The sequence below is a fragment of the Amblyomma maculatum genome, chromosome 2 (assembly GCF_055883805.1).
Source record: "Amblyomma maculatum isolate TAMU_Amacu chromosome 2, ASM5588380v1, whole genome shotgun sequence".
Taxonomy (NCBI): Eukaryota; Metazoa; Arthropoda; class Arachnida; order Ixodida; family Ixodidae; genus Amblyomma; species Amblyomma maculatum.
The window spans coordinates 104,844,981-104,866,151 of record NC_139345.1 but is presented as its reverse complement, the minus strand read 5'-3'; the positions used below and the strand labels follow the sequence as shown (position 1 = coordinate 104,866,151).

Below are 21,171 nucleotides of genomic sequence, written 5' to 3'. Positions count from 1 at the left end.
CGCAAAGAAATCTATCCTCTTCCACATATGGATGATGAATTAGACTCCTTTCAAGGCGCTGAACTATTTTCCTCGCTCGATTTACGATCTGGTTACTGGCAGGTACCCATGGCTGCGGAAGATCACCCTAAAACCGCATTTGTCACCCCTGATAGCCTATTTGAGTTTACCGTCATGCATTTCGGTCTTTGTAATGCCCCTGCTACATTCAAGCGTATGATGGATACGATTCTGCGTGGCCTGAAGTGGAAGACGTTCCTCTGTTACCTCTTCTGATGACGTCAAGGATGTGACGTCACGCAACCTGAAGTCGGGCCAAAAAACGGGCATAGGAAGGGATTGGCGCACAATTTGAAAGTGCCAAAGACTAAAATAGTTGTCAGTCACTTAGGGTGACGTCAAGGATGTGACGTTACGCAACCGGAAGTAGATCTGAAAAAGGGCATAGGAAGGGATTGGCGCGCAGTTTGAAAGTACCAAAGACTAAAATAGGTAAACAAGAAGTGAATTAGTGTGACGTAGAGGATGTGACATCATGCAACCGGAAGTAGAGACAAAAAGGACATAGTAAGGGATTGACGCGCAATTTGAATATATCGAAGTTAAATGGTTAATTAAGTCAATCCATTAGGGTGACGTCAAATGTGGCGTCACGCAACCAAGTATAGACAAAAAGGGCATAGGAAGGGCAAAAAGCATCCGTGCTTTCGCATTAATCCAATGCAGATTCTGCAGTGCTCTTTAATTTTTTTGAATATTATCTTTTGCGTCGAGTGGCGCCCTGCATTCGCCCGAGTTGGTGCGCATCACATCTTCTAGCGAAGGTGACGTTAGCAGCGGAAACTGCTGCATAATGCAATTACTGATAGGCGAGGTGTTCCTGCGCAGATTTGCCGTTCGTCTCCTTTTATACTTCCTTATCTGCTGTCCAGTTGAGCCTAGCTGTTACGAAGGAACAAGCGGCAAAAAAGAAAAAAAAAGTACACAACCGAGCCAGGTTGGCTGATGACGTACCCGTCGGCAGACATGATACCAACCTGTATTATGTCTTCGTGTACCATGTATCATGTATGTTTTCGCGTTCGGAGCGGTGCATGATTTGACAGGGAAAACATACAAGCCGCGGTCTCCGATTGCCAATATATTCAGGAGTATATCAACTACAGATAAAAAAAAATTTGAGGCAGGATAATAGGCAATTAAATCTCTACCAGCAGGAGCAGTTTTTCTCAACTCTCATGGGGACCACCTTTTAGCGGCCCTTAGGCGGATTTATCATTTGAAGACCTTAATCGCCAAGAAAATTATTCACGTGGTCAGTGCTTGCCAATTTCGCTATACTTTATGCGTGCCCATTCATATTGTTGTTCTTTTCGGTACAGCCTAGCGGCTTCGCTGACTATATATAAATACACTCTCTTATATCTCAATTCACTGCAGGTTACTTCTTCTTTGAGGAGCAACTCTGTCAATGCTTCCTACCTTTAATTAGTCCAGTAACATAAGCTGCTTTGCCAATTATCATGCCAGCTTTCTTTCAGGCGCAATGTAATGACGCGATGAGAGTGTCGTGTAAGGAAGATATGAGGTCACACTGACGTCAAGCAACAAGCACTGTGCGTAAGGAGAAAATAAAAGTCATAATTACGTTGTTTTCTGGCATCTCGAGACCGTATCCTCGGGAAAGTGGATGTCAAATTCATGTATACTTTCAATATAGCAAAGTCAAATGAGTCTTTTTTTGTAGACGACGCAGCAAACACTACGCGCGTCCTATAGACTCTTTTGTCGCCGAAGGTACGTGAAGGTAAGTCGGGATAACTGCAGATAACTGTTCATTGACGATCGAAAAAGGAAACTTCGTCATTCGACAGATAAAACTGTTTCACCAATGACCTTTGGATAGCGCTTAGGTGTTCATACAAAGACGCTGGAAACATGCCACCAGCGGCAGCTGTCAGAAAGCAAAACCCGCGCAAAAAAAAAAAAAAAAAAAAAACACATAATTTATCGAGGAAGAATTTTAAAAGGTTCCCAAAAATTGGAACTGAGAAAATGCCTGCGAGGCTTTTTACTTAGTACATTCTGGCTTGCTTCTTGCCACGTTCCATTTGCTACACAGCTGAACGTTATGCATTGATTTCAATTTTTCAAAGTGAATAAATGGGCTGTAACTACTGTTGGTGAGGAACTTGCTCAAGAGGTGTTCAATATGATCACGGATTATTCAAGATATTTTTTTCAACGACTATAATTTCGCGTACGTTTCCAATACAAAATCGAACCCGAACGAAACATATTCAGTATTCTTGTATGCCCCAGAATCACAAGATGCGCCCGGACAACGCTGCACTGCAGGGTATTGTTTAGTAAGAGACGTTCGAGGGTTGTTTTGTCTGACTGTTCGCCGCAAAGCTTCTGATTACCGTATGTACTCGATTCTAAACACCCCTCTCTCCATTTTCCCCATCGCAAAGACCAAAGTGAGAAATCAGGAAGAGGGAGGGGGGGGGGGGGGGTGTTAGATTCTAAAAAGTCTAAAACGAGAGCGACAACGGCCTGTAAACAGTATGGGCAGTTGAAAAATGCACAGCATGTGTGTGTGTGTGTGTGTGTGTGTGTGTGTGTGTGTGTGTGTGTGTGTGTGTGTGTGTGTGTGTGTGTGTGTGTGTGTGTGTGTGTGTGTGTGTGTGTGTGTGTGTGTGTGTGTGTGTGTGTGTGTGTGTGTGTGTGTGAGTGTGTGTGTGTGTGTGTGTGTGTGTGTGTGTGTGTGTGTGTGTGTGTGTGTGTGTGTGTGTGTGTGTGTGTGTGCGCGCGCGCGCGCGCGCGTGCGTGCGTGCGTGCGTGCGTGCGCGCGCAACAGGCAAAGGCAAAACAAAGAAAACAGACCGAAGATGCTGCAGGATCATTTTTCACTTTTTTTTTCCCAAAACAGGGTTGACTTGTTGAAACCGAAAAATAACATACAGATAAAAAAAAAAGACAAAGTAAGATGTTCGATGCATAGAATGGCACGAAGGCATGAAAATGCGGTCGCGGTGATTGATTAAATAAACAAAGAAAATGAAAATAGAGCATTCACATGGAGTACTTGGCGTTCTATGCGATGTCAGTGCGCGTTAAAGAACCCCAGGGGGTCGAAATTTCCGGAGGCCTCCACTACGGCGTCTCTCAGCCTTCGTCGCTTGTTAAACCCTACAAACCAGACCAAACAAGGGTAACAAAAGACGAAATCAACTGTTAACATAGCTAAACGGAAAATATGAGGTGCATTAAACAGTAAAAGATCCAAAGGAATACTAAAATACATATATGTACAAGTAACAAAGTTGGGAAAACTAAACACTAAAATGAAAATGCACTTGCGGTAAAGAAAACGAACGCAAGAGCATGTAAAAGCTCGTCGGTAAAATTAAGGTAAAGTCAGATACCAAAAGGGAGAAAGGCATTGCAATCCTTTAATCCGAGAGTGCAACGAAAGATATGCGCTTACGCATCGAGCCCTGACAATCATCGGCTTCCACTATTTCGCCTGTCGGCTTATTCCGGCACTTTAGAACTGTGCGTCTCTTTGCCCCCAGCGGTGGTACAGTGGTTAAGATCCCCGACTGTTGTTGTGTTGTTGTTGTTGTTGTTGTTGTGGCTGTAGGAAGAAGGAAAAGAAAATGCACGGGCCTGCTACTGGCTCTGTAGCTGAGCCACCTCCGCTGCCTCGTGCAGCTAGAAGAGAATATAGAGAAGAAAGAAAAGCAGAGGGAAAGAAAGACGCGCGCCGCAACGCCCGACTACTGTGAAGGAGTACCCTGGTTGGATCCCGACCGCCGGCGGCTGCCTTTCGATGGAAACGGAACGAAGTGGCATCTGTGTGCTGTGCGATGTCAGTGCACGTTAAGGATGCCCAGGTGGTCGACATTACTCCGGAGCCCCTGTTTCTCTTTTTCTCTTTCACTCCCACTTCTCCCTTCCCTTATGGCGCGGTCCAGGCATCCACAGAACAAGTGTGACACACTGCACCTTCCCTCTGGTGTGAACCAATCATTACTATTAAGACCCTCGCGGTGGTACAGCAGCAAGACGCCCGACTACTTTGCCGGAGTACCCGGGTTCGATCCCGACCGCCGGCGGCTGCGTTTCGATGGAGGCGAAACGAAGAGGCGTCCGTGTGCTGTGCGATGTCAGCGCACGTTAAAGATCCCCAGGTGGTCGAAATTACTCCGTACATTCATTATGACACCTCTTTCTGTCTATCCAACCCTCCTCCCTTCCTTTACGGCGTGGTTCGGGTGTCCACAGAAAGAAGTGCAAGATACTGCGTCTTTTCCTTCCCGTGTACCTATTATTATTATTATTATTATTATTATTATTATTATTATTATTATTATTATTATTATTATTATTATTATTATTATTAAAACTGTGCGACTCTTCGAACATCGGGCAGCATCGATCACTGCTTTTAAGACATTGAACTGGAAGGTTCCTTAAGGACGTCCCTGATAAATCAGTTGCGATTTTCCCTTACATTGACATCGACCGATTTACGGCTTGCCGCAAGGCAGTGGGATAGGGTAAACTATCTTCCGTGCATGCTAAGGGTTTTCTGTACCGGGTGGTGCAACCAGTTTCTCTTTTCTTTTTCATTTATCTGGTTTGGTTTTGCTTGTGGGGTTGAACGTCCCAAAGAGAGACGCCGTAGTGGAGGACAGCGGAAATTTCGACCATCTGGGGTTCTTCAACGTGTACTGACATCGGAAAGCACACGGGCACTTTGCTTTTAGCGCCTCCATCGAAAAGCGGCCGCGAAAGGCGGCCGCCGAGACCTTCGACAGAGCTGGAATAGGCGCTTAGGGTCCGAAAAGACGTCAATACTCCTACTTTCTAACTTTCTGAAGGTTACGAAATTTGGTACATGGTACGGAAGAACTCAGCCTTTTCGTTTCGACAGAGCATGCGCTTTAGCTGATAATAATAAATTGGTTCATGAGGAAATAAAAAGCGCAGTATCTGTCTCACTTGTTCTATGGACACCTGTACCGCGCCGTAAGAGTAGGGAGGAAGATGGGAGTGAAAGTGGAAAGAGAAATGGGAGCCTAGTAGAGGGCTATGGAGTAATTTCGACCACCAGGGGATCTTTAACGTGCACTGAGAACGCACAGCACACGGACGCCACTCCGTTTCGCCTCCATCGAATCGCAGCCGCCCCCGATCAGGATCGAACCCGGGAACTCCGGCACAGTAGTCGGGCGTCTTACGATTGTACCATCGCAGTGGGGCTGGTTTCAAACGTGTTCCTGCAGCTTGAGCTCACGTGATTATCCAAGGCATTATTAAGAGTGTATATAAATATATAGACCTGATGCGGGTGCACAACAATGGGCTATAGCTGGCTGAGTGTGCTAAATGGCCAAAGATCAAATTGTGTGTGGATCTCCTACGCATAGTTTTGGGGTAAAGTCAAAACATAAGAACGACTGTCAAACATGGAATAAATTTAAATTCAAATCACTACGTTAGCTCATGCTCTGTCGTTCGCTTTCGTAAGCGTCTTTAAAACGACGATGTGAAATTTCGCTGGATAGAAAAGCCTTCGTTTCACCCCTTTTTGTATACATGAAGAATTCGCTACAGCATGGGCCATATACGCGACGCTGCTCTCTCAACCTGTCCCTTTCTGCAAAGCCCTCCCCGCTTTGTTCTGTATTCCGCCTTTTGCTGTTGCTGCATTAGCGAACTATACAAAGCTCGTACGTGCATAAAAGGTACACGAAAAGCATGCAATTCTCTGCGCATAAAGAATTAAAAATGTTGTCGAATACCTAAGAAATGCATGACAACAGGTACACAGTAGCCAAAGGCAACGGAGATTGCAGGTGAAGTGCGTGTCTGTATCGTAAGCGAATATTTGCGCACAAGTAGAATGTCACAAACACATGAACAAGCCATGCGAAGAAAACAGAATGTGAAGAAATGACATCAGACAGTATTAATTACGACCGGCTGTTCGCCGCAGAGCTTTAATGTAAGGCGACTCCGCAAGTATCAATCTATTTCAAGACGACCTTCATTTTCCGTGTTGCTTTTATTTCTCAAGAGTCAATGCGCCTAATTTAAGGTCCCAGAAGGGTATACGTCGAATGCTTTCCGTCCGTAAAAGGCAGCGCACAGGCAAGGTAAGCAACACGTGAAACATGCCTCATTTCGACTTTTAGGCACCTATAAACTGTCCGTCTTTCAAATATATCGCAAGTGGCATCAACATGGCGCATAACGTTTCCCCGCTTTACTTGTGACTGGCTTGGTAGGCTAAATATTCGACTCCTGACTGCTGGATGCCAGCTGCATGAATGTGAGCAGGCTGCGCTGTCGTGATAACAAAGGACGCATTGCTTTGTTCCGTATAGCAGAGACGTATTAACGAGACTCAGGGTCGCAGAGGTCCAAAAATAACTATGGCTATGATATTGAGGTATCTAAGACGCATTCGTATACGTGTTATATGGGGTGTATACTGCATGGGTCATGTACAAAGTTGACTATTGTCTGTACACTCCGTTAACTATATATAGTGAAGCAATATCTATATCGATGGATTCGCGCCTTTTCCTCGTCTCCATAAAGTGCTCATGAAACTGGTGTGCAGTGATTTAAAAAGAAAGCGAAAACATTAAACATAGATTCTTGCAAAACAATCACCAGAAAATCGCGCTACCGCTTTATAATATCGCAAACTCTTACTCACTGTGTGTTCGAGACACGCATTTTATATCGTTTGTCCCCTATCAGGAATTGTGGCATTCCAGCTATCCCCAAAACAGCCAGAGACCGCAACACTATCACGTAGTAGTATAGCTCGCCCCTTCATGAGCAAAGCAACGCGAGCTAGTCTTCAACTACATGCTCCCTGACGGCCCGCGATACAGAAAAATGCATACGCGCATGCATAAAACAAACAAAAAAAAACTTAAGAGACACCTGACTTGAAGGGCATGACGACAAATCGCTAACGGGTCTCGCCTACTCCCCTTGCGTATCATAGCTTTTAATCACATCTCTTAATGTTTGCCTCTCTTATCTCCCACGTACTCATTTGCACACTGTCGCAAGTAGGTCACATACTTTCCGGCGTTTATTTTTCGAAAATTTTCCGCTGTTTTTTTTTTTTGTGCGATTATTCACTTTTATTTAAAAATCGGTGTTTTAAGGCGAAAACCTTTAATGGCTCATCTTTGTCCGTTCGTCGGCTAAACCTGTCACACTGTAGCTGTCAATGACCAAGACAGCCACGCCGAGCTTTCCCACCTCTTACGACGAGGTTCAGGTGTCCACAGCAGAAGCGTAACAGATGCTGCTGCTTTCCTTTCCTGTGAATCAACTAAAATCACCGCGTCGAATCCGCTTGGGACGCTTCCACCGCGTTATAAAGGCTTTCGCCTCAGCGCTCTTCAGCGATCCTTGGGGCTGGTACTCCCCTGATGGGGCTGGGACAGGTGGGTCCCCGCCGCTTGCGGCGGATGCTAGCCTGCCACAGAATTTTTATCTGTTGTAGGCCGTCATTGCACCCGCCACCGTTTCGGTGGTGGACGACGGCTGTTGTTGCGGCGCGCGTCTTTCTCTCCCTCTTCTTTTCCTTTTTTCTCTATTTTCCCTTCTGTCCGCACGAGGCACCGGAGGTGGCTCAGCTACAGAGCCAGTAGCAGGCCCGTGCATTTTCTCTTCCTTCTTCCTACAGCCACAACAACAACAACTTAACTTCATCGATCCAAAGTGCCCTCCCCCCTTTTTTTTTCGATTAATTGCGTGGTACAAGGTGTAAAACGCAGCGATTATCGGCGAAAAGAATTATCAAAGCACACAAGATTGTAAAACCAAAACGCCACAAATTTAATTGATCTTGGAGCAAATGATATATTTTATATTGATACACTCATACTTAGGCAGGCTGTCATCAGCCATGCCAGCAAGCTCTTTCGAGTTGGCAGCACGCAATTTTGAGAATGCTTGCTCGCTTATATAGCATTACCGCTTGACACAGGAAAACTCCAAGTGTCTAAATATGCTTGGGTGTATTCAGACACGCGTGCCAGTCACATGCATGCAGTATCCAGGCAGTACTGGCGATATATACTGTGGAACTCTGACTCGAGCTCTTTAATATTGTACTCGCGTCCCGCACTACGAGTCTGTCAATCTGTTCACGTCGACTGAATTCACCCACCAGGTCTCCTATATATATATCACGCCTCCTCCTACTACTTCCAAAAGCTGACATATATTTCCGAAATGTTCCATTGCTATACAGCAACGGGGACGCTCGCGGCAGCACGGCATAGCCTCCAGCGTCTCATTCGCTTGAACTGTTTGTTTGAGTGCCAACTAGCCCGTTTCTTTACTCTAAAGAGACGAAAATGAGTAGTTTTTCGCCAACAATGGCTCCCATGCTAGCATGGTTTGGGTTGGTTAGTTTGGTTTATAAGGTTTAACTTCCCAAAACGGCTGGGGCTTTGAGAGACATCGTAGTGGAGAGATCCGGAAATTTCGACAGCCTAGGGTATTTTGACGTGCACTGACATCGCACAGCATACGGCGCCTTGCTTTTTTCGCCTCCATTGAAAAGCAGCTGCCGCGGCAGGGACTTGATCCCGCATCCTCAGACACAGTATACGTATAGTCGAGCCCCCTAATCACTGCACCGCTATGGTAGCATGAGCATACCAAAAACGGGCTTTCTTCAGTTTTAACCAATTGAGTATGTTTATTTTTTTCTTTTTACCGGTGGTTGTTTATTAGTGTTTTTCGGCTAAAACCGGAAAGTACACGCCTATAGTCGTAAGCCCCATTGTGTGAAAGGCAACCTGACGTTGATATAAAGCCCTCCTTAACTAAGTCTCAACGTGCCAGATATACTAAATAGGAGTAGTAGAGCAAGTGATCCAATTAAGCGTCACCCCTGCCAACTCGGCCATATAATCTGGTCTCGTGACGTCAAACTACCATGCCGATTTTTATCTGTACCGGAACCTACCAACTGCCACCTGCTAAGGGGCACGCCCGTGTGTTGCCGATCAACGCCAGCGCCGACGCCGGATGTTCTGGAAAACTATGCCTTTAATGTTATCACGTTAAAAAGCGTAGCAACGACGGCATCTTCGGATACACTATTACCATGGTCTGGACAGCATTCTTCCTTACTTCAAGGCTATCAGTTTATTGTTAGCCCTCTTTCTCCCTTTCCACTTTCACTCCCACCTTCCTCCTTTACCTACGGCGCGGTTGAGATGTCCACAGAAAACAAGTGAGACAGTTACCGTGCCTTTCCCTTCCTATAAAATCAGTTATTAAATATCAATTATTAGCAGTAAGCAAATCTGCAGGGGTTGACTACGATTCCAACACTCAAAGGCCGACACCCGAAAGTTGTAGGTTAGGCAGAAAACAAATCTCGAATACAAGCAGACTAAAACAGTAAGAAATCTGAGAAGGATATTTCTCTCTTTCCACTTTCACTCCCACCTTCCTCCCTTCCCTTATGGCGCGGTTCAAGTGTCCACAGAAACAAGTGTAACAAATACTGCGCCTTGCCCTTCCTCTGAACCAAATATTATTATTAATGTGACAACTACACAAAACGCAAATCAAATTTATTTGCCACGGACGTTCCCCTGCAGACCCCATCTCATCATCGCCGCTGGTTTCTTTGCCAATGACCGCCTCACACACTGCATAATATTCTGTTCTATCAAGCTCATTCGAAATGCAATAGTTTCTTATTGAGTGTTGGAACAAGCCTGCCGAGATATCATATCCCAGGCTGCAGAAATCTAGCATGTTACCTCTCCTGCAGGCTTTCACGTATCCTTTCACACATACACACATACAAACATACACTTGCGGTCCCTCATTCGCGTACATGCATGTCTCATACTCGCTTAATCAGAAGTATACTTCAGTTGTGCTGCTATATCACACACATCATCTTTACCACACGTCTTAATATATATCCCATCATGTGAAAGGCCATCGGGCATGGATACAAATCCCTGCATGCTTTAACCAAGCCGTGGTGCGAACATATACCTGTCAATGACTGGAGATCGAAGGGTCCTGGAAGGCTTCCGCGATGTCATCATCTCATCTCAAAAGCCAAGCCCGAGCTGGCAGTGCAGTCGTGTCACGTGATCTCGTGAAGTTACGCCATGCGACGTCACTCACGTCAGTGCATGCCATACCAACGACCACCTGCACCTGCCAGAGCCATACGATATTTTGCTCACAAAGCGACCATGACAACGGCCGCATCTGCTGGAGAATATATGGTCATGATTTATAGTATACAGCTTCGCAGCCGAGTAGTGGCCTGTCATGACATGATGCGCATATATATGGTCGCTACCGCGGCCTTTGTACCAGCGTTGGCAAGCATCTTCTCTCCGCTGGTCAGGTGCCCGGTATCGGAATCGAAGTCGGTGCAGGGAGTAGCGCGCGTGGAGCTTTTAGCGCTTCGAGTTTCAAGGGAGATAATTAATTGCAAACTGTTACAAGTATGGCAGTTAAGCATAACGCAGAAAGCATCGCGACCGCGGCTCTCGGAGTTTCAAACCTCTTTCATATCCCCTGCGCAGGCTGCCACAGGTCGCGTGACAGAACGAAGTACACGACCCGTGGAAGGTCAAGCCGCCCCTCAAATTCTTCCGCCGCTTCCACGGGATACACCTATTTGCAACGGCTATAATATACAGATAGTTGTGTGTGATAGGCGGAGTTGTGTGAGTGCCATTTTTCCGAATAGCTTCGTGCTATTCATGAATGAACTCCTGTAGCTTAAGCAGAACTATAGGAGCTTTTACACCGTATTCTTAAAAGGTCTAACGGTTTAGATCATCAAATACAGTATAGCTTACTGAACCACGAGATAATGCAACGACATCCAGACGCTTCAAGAGAATGGATGAAGAGAAGGCGTGAAAAGGGCCACAGGGCCGGAGTATACAGTAAAGTGCACTATATATAAATAATAAACATCTATAATTGCGAATTTTCCCAATCATGTGGCCTCGTACCCACATTCTCTGCATGCATGAGGCGGTGAATTGTGATGCACAGAACTGTTTCGTGTTAGGGGGAACTGGACCGCAATTGGGATGTCTCGTACATGCGCACAGCCGTACAACCAACTTGTATAGCAGCTGCATCTGTTCGTTTTGGAACGATTCATTAAAGACTTCTCAGTGGTCCCAGGTATAGAGTTGCCCAAACGAGTCTTGAACGACCCTTGAGATATCGCTTTTGGTCAATGAAGTTGCACTCTAGTGAGTATATTTTCGCATAGGTGCAACAATTGCAGATTGGCATAGTATATAAACTTAGCGATATGCGAGTCTACGTCCGGAAACAGTGTCAGTTGGTCCTTTACTGTGTTTTCGTAGCCCGTTCTCGGTGGTCTATTGTTCAGCGACATATGTTTTCCGTTTTCCTGTACGCAATGCAAGCACTATATCGCGCTTGTGCAAGAAGCTAGTAATGAACTGAAGCACCATAGCACAGTATGAAAGTTGATGACCAAATGAACAAAAGTTGATCATTTAGATTTATTTTCACACTTGCCGGCGCATATAAGGGAGGCGCTTGGTAGAGATGATTAGAGAACGATGGATAACCTCTGTTTTCCAAGCATGCGGGCGACCCTGACCCAGCTGGCAGTGGCGGGTACGCTACCAATCGTGCACGAGGCATGACTTGCTTAATCTGTATAAATTATGAGCCATCGAACAATTGCGCCCAATAGTAGTCGATCAATAGCGCCAATAGCTCAAATATTATTGTTTGACATTCGAAAGAATGCATGCTACGGAGGAGGGAAGAAGACAAAATGCTCTTTTAATACGTATTGTTCTCCTTTCATTCTACCTATAATCGTTCTTCTTCGACATCCGCCGTTGAGTGAATCAGGCAGAGAGGGAATGTCTCAAACACGACGTTCTCAGCGCTCTTCGACGTTAAAAGTAACTATGAATCGTTGCAGGACAACGCTCGAGCCTCGTGAGTGTATAGAAGAGTTGTCCTTACCTCGAGGCGGGCGTCGTGTGGCTTGGGCCTGGCCAGGGACGAGTAGAGGCCGAGGAGGTGGGCCGCCGCCGAAGGTACCGTGGACAGGGACTGCGGGTCATCGAGCAAGGATCCCGCTGCCGCAGCGGCCGCGGCAGCCATGTGACCCGCATACCCAGGAGGCAGGCCGGACTCCACGGACTTTAGGAACGGGTTAAACGCGAAGAAAGACGACGACGACGATGACGACGACACGGGCACCTGTGGAGGCCCCAGGTGTTGCCGGCAGTTGGGGTCCGCTGCTCCCCCGGCGTAGGGAGAGCCGCAGCCGCACGGCATCAGGTATGACAGTCCAGCTGCAGAGTAGAATGACGCCGCTGCGGCTGCAGCGGCGGCCGACGATGACGTCGGGCCGTACGGCGACGCGTACGAGGGCGGCAGAAACGCCTTGAACGCGGGGGGCGCCGCAGGGTCAGATGTCGGAGTCGTGGACGCTGATGAGGCCGGAGGCGATGATGATGATGCGGCCAGCAACGGGGACGGAGAACTCAGCTTGCGGCCTCCGGAGCCGATGACGTCGTCGCACGAAGGTGGCCGGTTGTTATTCTCTTCCGTATGACACGACCTAGGAGAGGAGGAGCGGACGTGCGACGGCGGAGATGGCGAAGGCTGCAGCGAGGCAACGGCCGGGTGCTGGGGAAATGGGATGGCAATCCGCGGGTGCGGCGAAAACAGGGAGCGCGGCAGGCCCAGACCCAAGTAGTCTCCCGGGCCTGGGATGTAAGGGAGGGCGAACGGAAACCGGTGGTGGTGCGCGTCCTTCTTGAGCATGCTCTTGGGCTTGCGGCGCGGCTTGTACTTGTAGTCCGGGTGCTCCTTCATGTGCAGCGCCCTGAGTCGCTTGGCCTCCTCGATGAAGGGCCGCTTGTCGGACTCGGACAGGTGCTTCCACTCAGTGCCCAGTCTCTTGGAGATCTCTGAGTTATGCATCTTGGGGTTCTCCAGCGCTATCTTGCGCCTCTGGGCACGAGACCACACCATGAAGGCGTTCATGGGACGCTTGACGTGCGAGTCCGCGGACGAAGAAGAGGACGAAGAAGAAGGAGGCGCCGACGACAGAGGCGGACGGAGCGACGACGGGCCTCCGCTAGAGGTGGGCGGGATGGACGAGCGAGCCAACTCACCTATGGGGCCCCTGTCCAGGAGGGACAGGGGCAACCCATGCGGCGCGCCGGAGTCCCGGGGCGCAGCGGCCGGAGGCAGTGCTCCGTACGGGAAGCGGTAGTCGAAGCCCGCAAACGGGAACGCGGCCGACACGACGGAGGCTGGGTAGGACGCAATCTTGACGCCTTGCACCGGGGGTTCCCGCCACGCGGGATCCGCGCACTAGGGAAGAACCAAAAACAACACACACCGCGCAAGAGGAGGCGCTTGATACACGCGGCGCCCCAGCCTCGTAGTCCTCGGGTCGAGGCCGCGGCGTAAGCAACACGGTGGAAGCGGTCCGCTGCGTCAGGCGGCTGAGGGGGCGTTGAACCGCGACTGAGTCACTGTCGTCGCCGGCGAGCAGCTGAAAGTGTCGCTCATGCCAGAGCTAGGCTAGCTAGGCTGGGCGTCATCAGTTGCCTCTTGTAGCTCGGAGTGAAGAATCAAAAGACGGCGGTGGTTGCCGCGATCACGATCAACACAGGTGCGCTTACTTACGAGCACGCGAGCACGAGTGTGAACGCTCACCGAGTCAAGAACAGAAGGCGTACGCGACCGGCGTGGGTAGTGCACCCGCGGAGCGTAGCCGGCGGACGACGTGTGCGACTAGTCAACATCGCGGCGTCAGTTCACAGCCACTCAAGCAGGGGAGAAGAAAGGGTAGGGGAAAGAGGAAGAGGCAACCCCCGACGCGCGGAGCGCTCGTGCCACTGCCACCACCGGCGCCGCCGACGCCGGCTGCTGCTGCGGCCACCGAAGCGGCAGCCAGTGATCCCCGCGCAAGAGGAGAGAAAAGGGAGTAAAAAAAACACTGCGCCGCCGTCGGCGGCGAAAACAAACGCGGAATCCGGCGAGATTCGTGCCGCTCTCTCCCTCAGTCGCGCCGCGCGCGCAGATTGATTCTCTTGGAGCGTCGCTTTGTTATTGGCCTGTTCAGCCGTCGGGAGCCGGTCGCCTCTGACGTCACAGGGTCGGCGGGGCCAATCATGTCGAGTGGCTCAAAGGGCGGGATTGAAGGCGCCGCCACACAATGCCATTGGGTTTTTCAGGAGAGGGAGCAAATATAAGAAGGAGAAGCAGCAAGAAAGGAGAAAAACGGCGCGCGCGCTGCAGCGGCGGCACGCGCTGCGCTGCCGTCAGTGCTACGGGATGCAGGCTCGGACGGCCGATCGACGCAGCGTTCGCCACGAGCGCGCACGGGGTATGCCTTGCGTGGGCCTCTGAGGCCCTGCACTGCACTGCATACTGATCCGTTCAGCTGGCTTCGGACACCATGAGTCAAATTAGTAACGAAAAAAAAAAAAAAGAAAAGAGGCTGTATGCGTGAAGGCTGGACTCGGATTGACAAGGCCGTGAAATCAATTATGTATACTACGAGATGCGTAACTGAAAGCATAGATGACGTCAGTAGCACATACGACGCACATGAAGGAAACGTGACGAACATGCAGTGACCAGAGCGGGTTATAAGCATGCGCCCTAATACCTGTAATGTATACACCACTGCCAAACAAATATAAATTTCTACTAAGGGAACCTTTATTCACGGCCGTTCTAAACTGAGGCCTTATTTTATGTTACACGGCCACTCTTGAAAGAAAAAAAAAGGAAAAATAACATTATTCGAAACACAGGCCACCGGCTACTTACATGTTTGTAGACAATATCGTTTCTCTAGAGGGCAGCCGACGAAAAACCCACGCGAACTAAAAATGGCGTAGCCTCGCCAAACAGATAGAAAGTAAAAGTGCACTCGAGCAGTCAACTCCATATAATAGGTGTTGTAACAAACCATAACCCACCCTCCCATCCACGCGGTGAAATCTCGCATGTTTTCACGCAATATTAAATATCTGCTCCTCTCTTTTGTTATTTCGCTCCTGCATATCCCAACTTCCTCTGTTTTTTTTTTTTTTTTATTTTTGCGTCTTCTTGTCACCGGCTATTATATTTTTCTCCCCCAAACCCAAACAGACCGATCCCACAAGCGAGGCAGCTGAAAGCCTGAAAAGAGACCGCGTATTCCTTCCGCTGTTTGATCGCACGGCGAGGTGCGGACAGTCGGGCCATAATGTGCGGGTCGTCAATACGGCCCGGCCCCTCTGGTGTTTGTACGACGACGCCCATGGGCTATGGACTCCGCAACCAACTCTGCCTCTCTTTATCTTCTTTCTTTTTTTCTTCCCCTTCAGCTTTTGTTGCGCTGTCTGTAGCCTTTGCTTTGTTAAACTAAAGATTTTTGAAGAGGATGAGAAGTCGCCCCTATCCGTATTGCCTTTCTTTTTTTCTGATTTTTTAATTCCTTTAAGGACTGCTTTGTGGTATTTCGCGAATTCAGCTCCGAACTGAACGAAATGCGCATGTTTCCTACATGCTACTTTGCTAGAAAACATAAAGGTGGCTTATGAAGGATGTTAAACTCCAGATCAGCAGGTTTTTAATATTTGAATTTTACGCGATGCGTATGCAGCTCGCACGGACGAAAAGGCACCACTTCTCTGACCTGGTATATACCGCAGAATTGAGATAAATGTGTCGTAAAAAATAAGTATGTGATTTCGTATCAGACTTGTTACGCAAACATTATTTGGTGCAGCGTTGAGGGCGGTGTCGTGTGCCATTCCGCTTCCTCATCCATCTGCTAGTCAAGTTAGAGGTTAGTTTGCGATAAGGATTCGAATCGTAAATATATGTATACGTCCGATTGCGTGTCGTTTATTGTAATAGTAAATAGGTGTCAATCGCTGAATTCGAAAAAACAACATACGCATTGCCTCCAATTCCGTATTGCCCATTGTATAGTGTGTATAGGCGCACGTCTATAAATAAGTAAAGACAGATACTGCGCCTTCCTTTCTCCAAAAACCAAACCAACTCCGCCGCGGTGGTGCAGTGGTAAGACGCCCAACTATACACTCTTTAAAAAAGGCAGTTGTGGTTACTAACTTCTCGAGCAGTAACTGCTTGTCACATATGTTAAAAACTAGTTGGTAAGTGCACGTAATATCTGCTAGGTAGTAGCATATACTACCTCTAGAAGGTAGGAATCAGAACTACCTCTAGATGTAGCAGCAGAAACTACATTTAGTAAAATGTACTACCTACCTATAGAAGGTAGTAAGAGCAACTACCCTTACTATAGTATTCACTATTACTGCAGGTAGTAAGAGAAGCTACCTTCAGCAAAATCTACTACCTATAGGTATTAAGAAAAACTACCTTTAGCAAAATACACTACCTCAGAGGTAGTAATAGCAGCTACCTATATCAAAATATAATAACTCTGTTAACAGTATAACAACCACTACATTTAGCAACACGCACGACCTACAGAAGGCTGTAACAATTAATAAAAATCTGAAGTAAAAAATATTACACATTTAGCAAACTCCTACGCTTTGTTGCTATAACCACTAACCTGAACGCTGGATTACATAAGGTGGAATCACTGAAGCAGTGGTCATACATGGCTTCCAAAAAAAAAAAAAGAAAAAAATTGAACACAAGTGTGGCTAAGAAGATGCGACTTTATTTCTCATTGTTCAGTTCATGCATTCAACTTTCTAAATAAAAAAAAAAACAATTGTCCGCATCACAAGTGGTGAAAAGGAGATTGACTGAAGAGGAGAAAAATACTCGTAAAGAGAGCAGGTGCTTTTGTTCCGTTTTGGTTATAACTTATCACACATTCATAAGAGACAGTGTATTTACATCAGAGTAGTGTGTAGAACTTCAAACTTTATAGGAGGTTTAGGTATTGAAGGTATTGAACACTTTTAGCAATAATGATGACAACTGATGGAAGGAATAGCATAGAAAGAATATCAGCCTGTGTCTATGGAAGTTGCTTTACTTCAATAATTTAACCAGACATGTGCAATGAAAATCACAGTGAAAAGAGGGTTTTTTGGCAGAGAAGAATGGAAGTACCAGCTCATACACTGCCTAGCCTTCTGCCTTGGCTACCTCTAGCAATGCCTCAGGTATGAGGAAATTTTTTGCTCCTAATTCTTTGTTCATTAATATCCTGCATAAGTATGAAATACTTGTCGGAGCCATAGCTAAAAGTGGTCAACTGTCCACTCTATGGCAACTAAATGAAACAGATGTTAGATCTTCATGAAGCACTATAAAAGGATATTAGCAATAGCTGTCATAAGAGACTGTCAGAGTCATAATAAAATGTGTCAGAATTGTTTCAAATAGAACGTGCCGCTTATAACAAACTGACCTACTAATACACAATAAATTGAAACAGTACATCATCAATTCCTTCTCTGAGACTCAAAACTGTCTGTGGGGTTTAATGTTCCAAAGCGACTCAGGCTATGAGACACCATAGTGGAGGACTGCAGATATTTTGACCACCTGGAGTTCTTTATTGTGCACTAAACATCGCACAGCCCACGGGCGCCTTGCTTTTCGCCGACGCAGAAAAGCGGCCGCCTAGGTTGGGATTCGATCCCGCATTCTTGCGCGTAGTAGTCGAGCGTCGTAATCACTGCACCACCCCGGAAACTCCAAAACTGTCTCCCCCCCCCCCCCAAAAAAAAAAAATATATATATATATATATATATATATATATATATATATATATATATATATATATATTTGAAACATTCCTCACACCCTGACATTACGCAACAGATAGCCAGCTAATTGTCACAATGCATATAACTGAATATAAAAGGATGCCTGTTAGCGTAAATTGCTAGATAGACCTGCTAAATAAGACCAAGCTTATTAAGAATAACTGAAGGCTTTTAAAATAGTGTTACATAACCTGCAGTATTTTATTAGTTCCGCAGAATTTATTGGTTAAAATCATTAGGAAAAACCAATTTCCTCTTTGAATTTTGGTTTATGGAAAACAGGGCCAATAATTGCTTTGAAATAGCAGACTGAAATATTTGCACCAAGCTAATGTTTAAATAAACCAGTTTTCCCACTGGTCTTAAATGATAAGTCGCATAATAAAAAATGTGCCACATGCAGCTGCACACATTCAGCAACCCAAGACGCATCCTGGAGAACAAAATCGCTTTTCGCTGGAGTGCTTTGTTGCTGAAACCACGCTTTGTTGCTGAAACCAACATTTAAAAATTAGCTAATGAGTTTTATTAATTTAAAAACTTCAGAAAACAAAGAAATACTGCAGACTAAGCTATACAGCCCAGACGAAGACAAGTCCACTTGTCGAAACATCGGCTCGGCCTGCGAACTGACGCTTCCCCTATACTATACCCTTGCTCAGTGCTCTTTCATAAAGCGTTGAAAATATTTCAAGCCGTTGTTCCCGCCACGACTCATGAGCTCTCATCTGATTTCAGTGGACTAGGACACTCAGATTTTTAAAAGCTTGATGCATTGCGACACCTTGGTGTATATTATATTGACTGATGTCGACTGAACAGTGTTATTTAGAAAACAGCTTTGCCTATAACTCGAGTGGGAGCAATAAAAGGCCTTTTATATGAATTGTAAGCCTTCTTCCAGATTGTTTTCATGTATGATATGGTCAGTGTGGAGGAAAAGAGTGCAGGCATAAGGACGATTATGCATTTGTCATTTGCTAATCCTACACAGGTGACCCCAATAACAGCCTATCAACCAACTGTTACTGCTCTGATTTTTTGCTCGGCTGCAGTGTCAACAAATAGCTAACACCATATCTATGCCCAGGTATTGCCGAGTTGGGTGTCCTCCTAAGATTTAGAATGTGAAGCTTACTTGCAAAAATCCAACAGACCATAAAAATCTGGCTAGCATTAGTGCAGACCTGAAAGGCATATACTGTTGTGGAGACCGACTGAACAAAGCTAAATATCACAAGGAAGAAAAAAATAAAATGTTGTGGAAACCAAAATGTTACATGCGCAGTCGCATCTATAGTTATACAAAGCACAACTCAGTGATAAAACCATTTGTTACATTTCACCTAATTATGACTCTTGGGAGATACCTTGCATATACTTCAGCACGTCACTGAAGCATTCACGTATAGAGCCAAGTAACTATCACATCTTCCCTACAAAACTCATGGGATAATTTCAAACACAAGAGGCATGGTCTTCATGTTTTCCAGGAACCTGTACATTTCAAACTATCGTAATTAATAGTTGATGGGATAAACATGCTTTGACATTTACAACCAACACAAAACCATAATTTTCAAATACATCACACATGATATGAGGTTTGGTTTTGCTAACCACAACAATGTAAATAAATTTGCTTCAGAATGAATTTTTTTCACTGACTATACACCATTATTAAAAAAAATAATGCAGACAGACCAAGGCATGCAGCTGTCAATTCATACTAGCATTTTTAGCAGTGTTCAGGGTATATGACCTTAATCATGCATCCCTGAACGCGTGTGATGGCATGAAGAAGGGCACTGCAGTGTGCTTGCTGGTAGATGATTTAGTGCGTCCCTCATTTGTGCTGTGGTGTGTACGTGAGCAGCAGGTAGGCTCCAAGCATTGGCCAGTCTGAAGGGCTCAGGTAACTGCATATATAAAAAGGGGAAAAAATCAACATGTGAGGCCAAGCACACAACTCCTTTCCCAGTAATCAAAACAGACAGCTATAAATTCAGAACCTATACAATCATGAGGATTCAGGGCAAGCAGCTTTAACAAGACTGCTCACAACACGAAAAAAAGATACTAGACTTCAGCCTCAATACAATGTACTGTGTTTGTCAAAAGTAACCAGCCTGCATGGTTTACTTCTCGCTCGTATAGGAGAGCCTTTACAGTTTCCCTAAAGATGAAAAGGTCATGAAAGGCAGTTAAGGTTTTACCTTGCCTGCGAAGATTTAGAATCGGAGGTGGAATAAGCGCTCCACAATATGGATGATAGGCAAACCTCGAAGCCTGGTACCTAGAAAAAAATTCTAACATGCCACAAGTCTCAAATGAGGCTAGTTTGAATCATATTTTTTTTTTTACTCCATGACCGTGAGGCACACCTACCTTAAAATTAGAAAATGGATAAGAAAATTGGTGCTCTAAAAGTGTATGAATGTTTCTGTTATGCATAAAATTAAAGCACATGAAACATTTTCCCAATTATGGCATGTTTTAACAGAGTAGGTTGCTTCAAAACTCAAAGAAAAATTACCCCATCGCCGCATACATTCCTCCATAAATTGTCTTAAGTTTCAGGAACTAGTCCCAGTAGATGAATAAAGAGTCTAGGTGAACACATTGCATTATTCTGCTTCAAACAATGTTATCAAATATGAAACATACGGCTTCTCAAGCACCGTCACAACTGTTTGCATAAAGGTACAAAGTTAGCAAACAATGCCAGTTGCTAAAATTTTACCCTTATGTTAAGGCTGAGACCTGCACTGTGAAGAGACAGCATATGTGATTGCATTGTTATACACAATTGCTGGTTTGCTACATAAGCAGCGTATAGCGGTACAGTCATTTGCGGGTGCAAGTAGCAGCGTGAAGTGACGCCCATAAGAATGCAAGTAAATTGATTTGAAATTTCCAAGTTTCAGACTGCAGCTATGACACGTCATAACTAGGTGCATTCTAGAGCAAAAAAAAAAAAAAAAAAAGGTTATGTGAGATGTCATTTCAAAGCCAGTATTTTTAAATCCCTCCAACATGAACGTGTCACATTTATTTCACACATCCACATTTTGTTCAAATTTCTTAAACAAGGCAACCTGATTTCCTTATCTTGTAGTACTTCTGATGGGCAAAACTGAACAGGAAACTAAGAAATAGTGTGGAAATGCCTGCTCTCGGCCGGAGCTACCGGGTTCGACCCAACCGCCCGGCGGCTGCGTTTCACGATGGAGGCGGAACGAAGAGGCGTCCCAGTGCTGTGCGATGTCAGCGCACGGTAAAGATCTCCGGGTGGTCGAAATTACTCCGTAACCCTCTACTACTCTATCT

At 46.0% G+C, this 21,171-nt stretch overlaps 1 protein-coding gene across 1 annotated transcript in view; it reads right to left on the bottom strand.

Moving 5' to 3' along the window:
* The window catches only part of LOC146199468 (uncharacterized), a 51,499-nt gene extending 38,076 nt beyond the window's left edge, over window positions 1-13,423 (bottom strand). The window contains exon 1 of the mRNA XM_084594955.1: window positions 12,064-13,423. Coding sequence (XP_084451081.1) covers window positions 12,064-13,095 — 1,032 coding nt within the window. The 5' untranslated portion in view covers window positions 13,096-13,423. The remainder of the gene's footprint in view (window positions 1-12,063) is intronic.
* Between the last annotated feature and the right edge of the window lie 7,748 nt (window positions 13,424-21,171).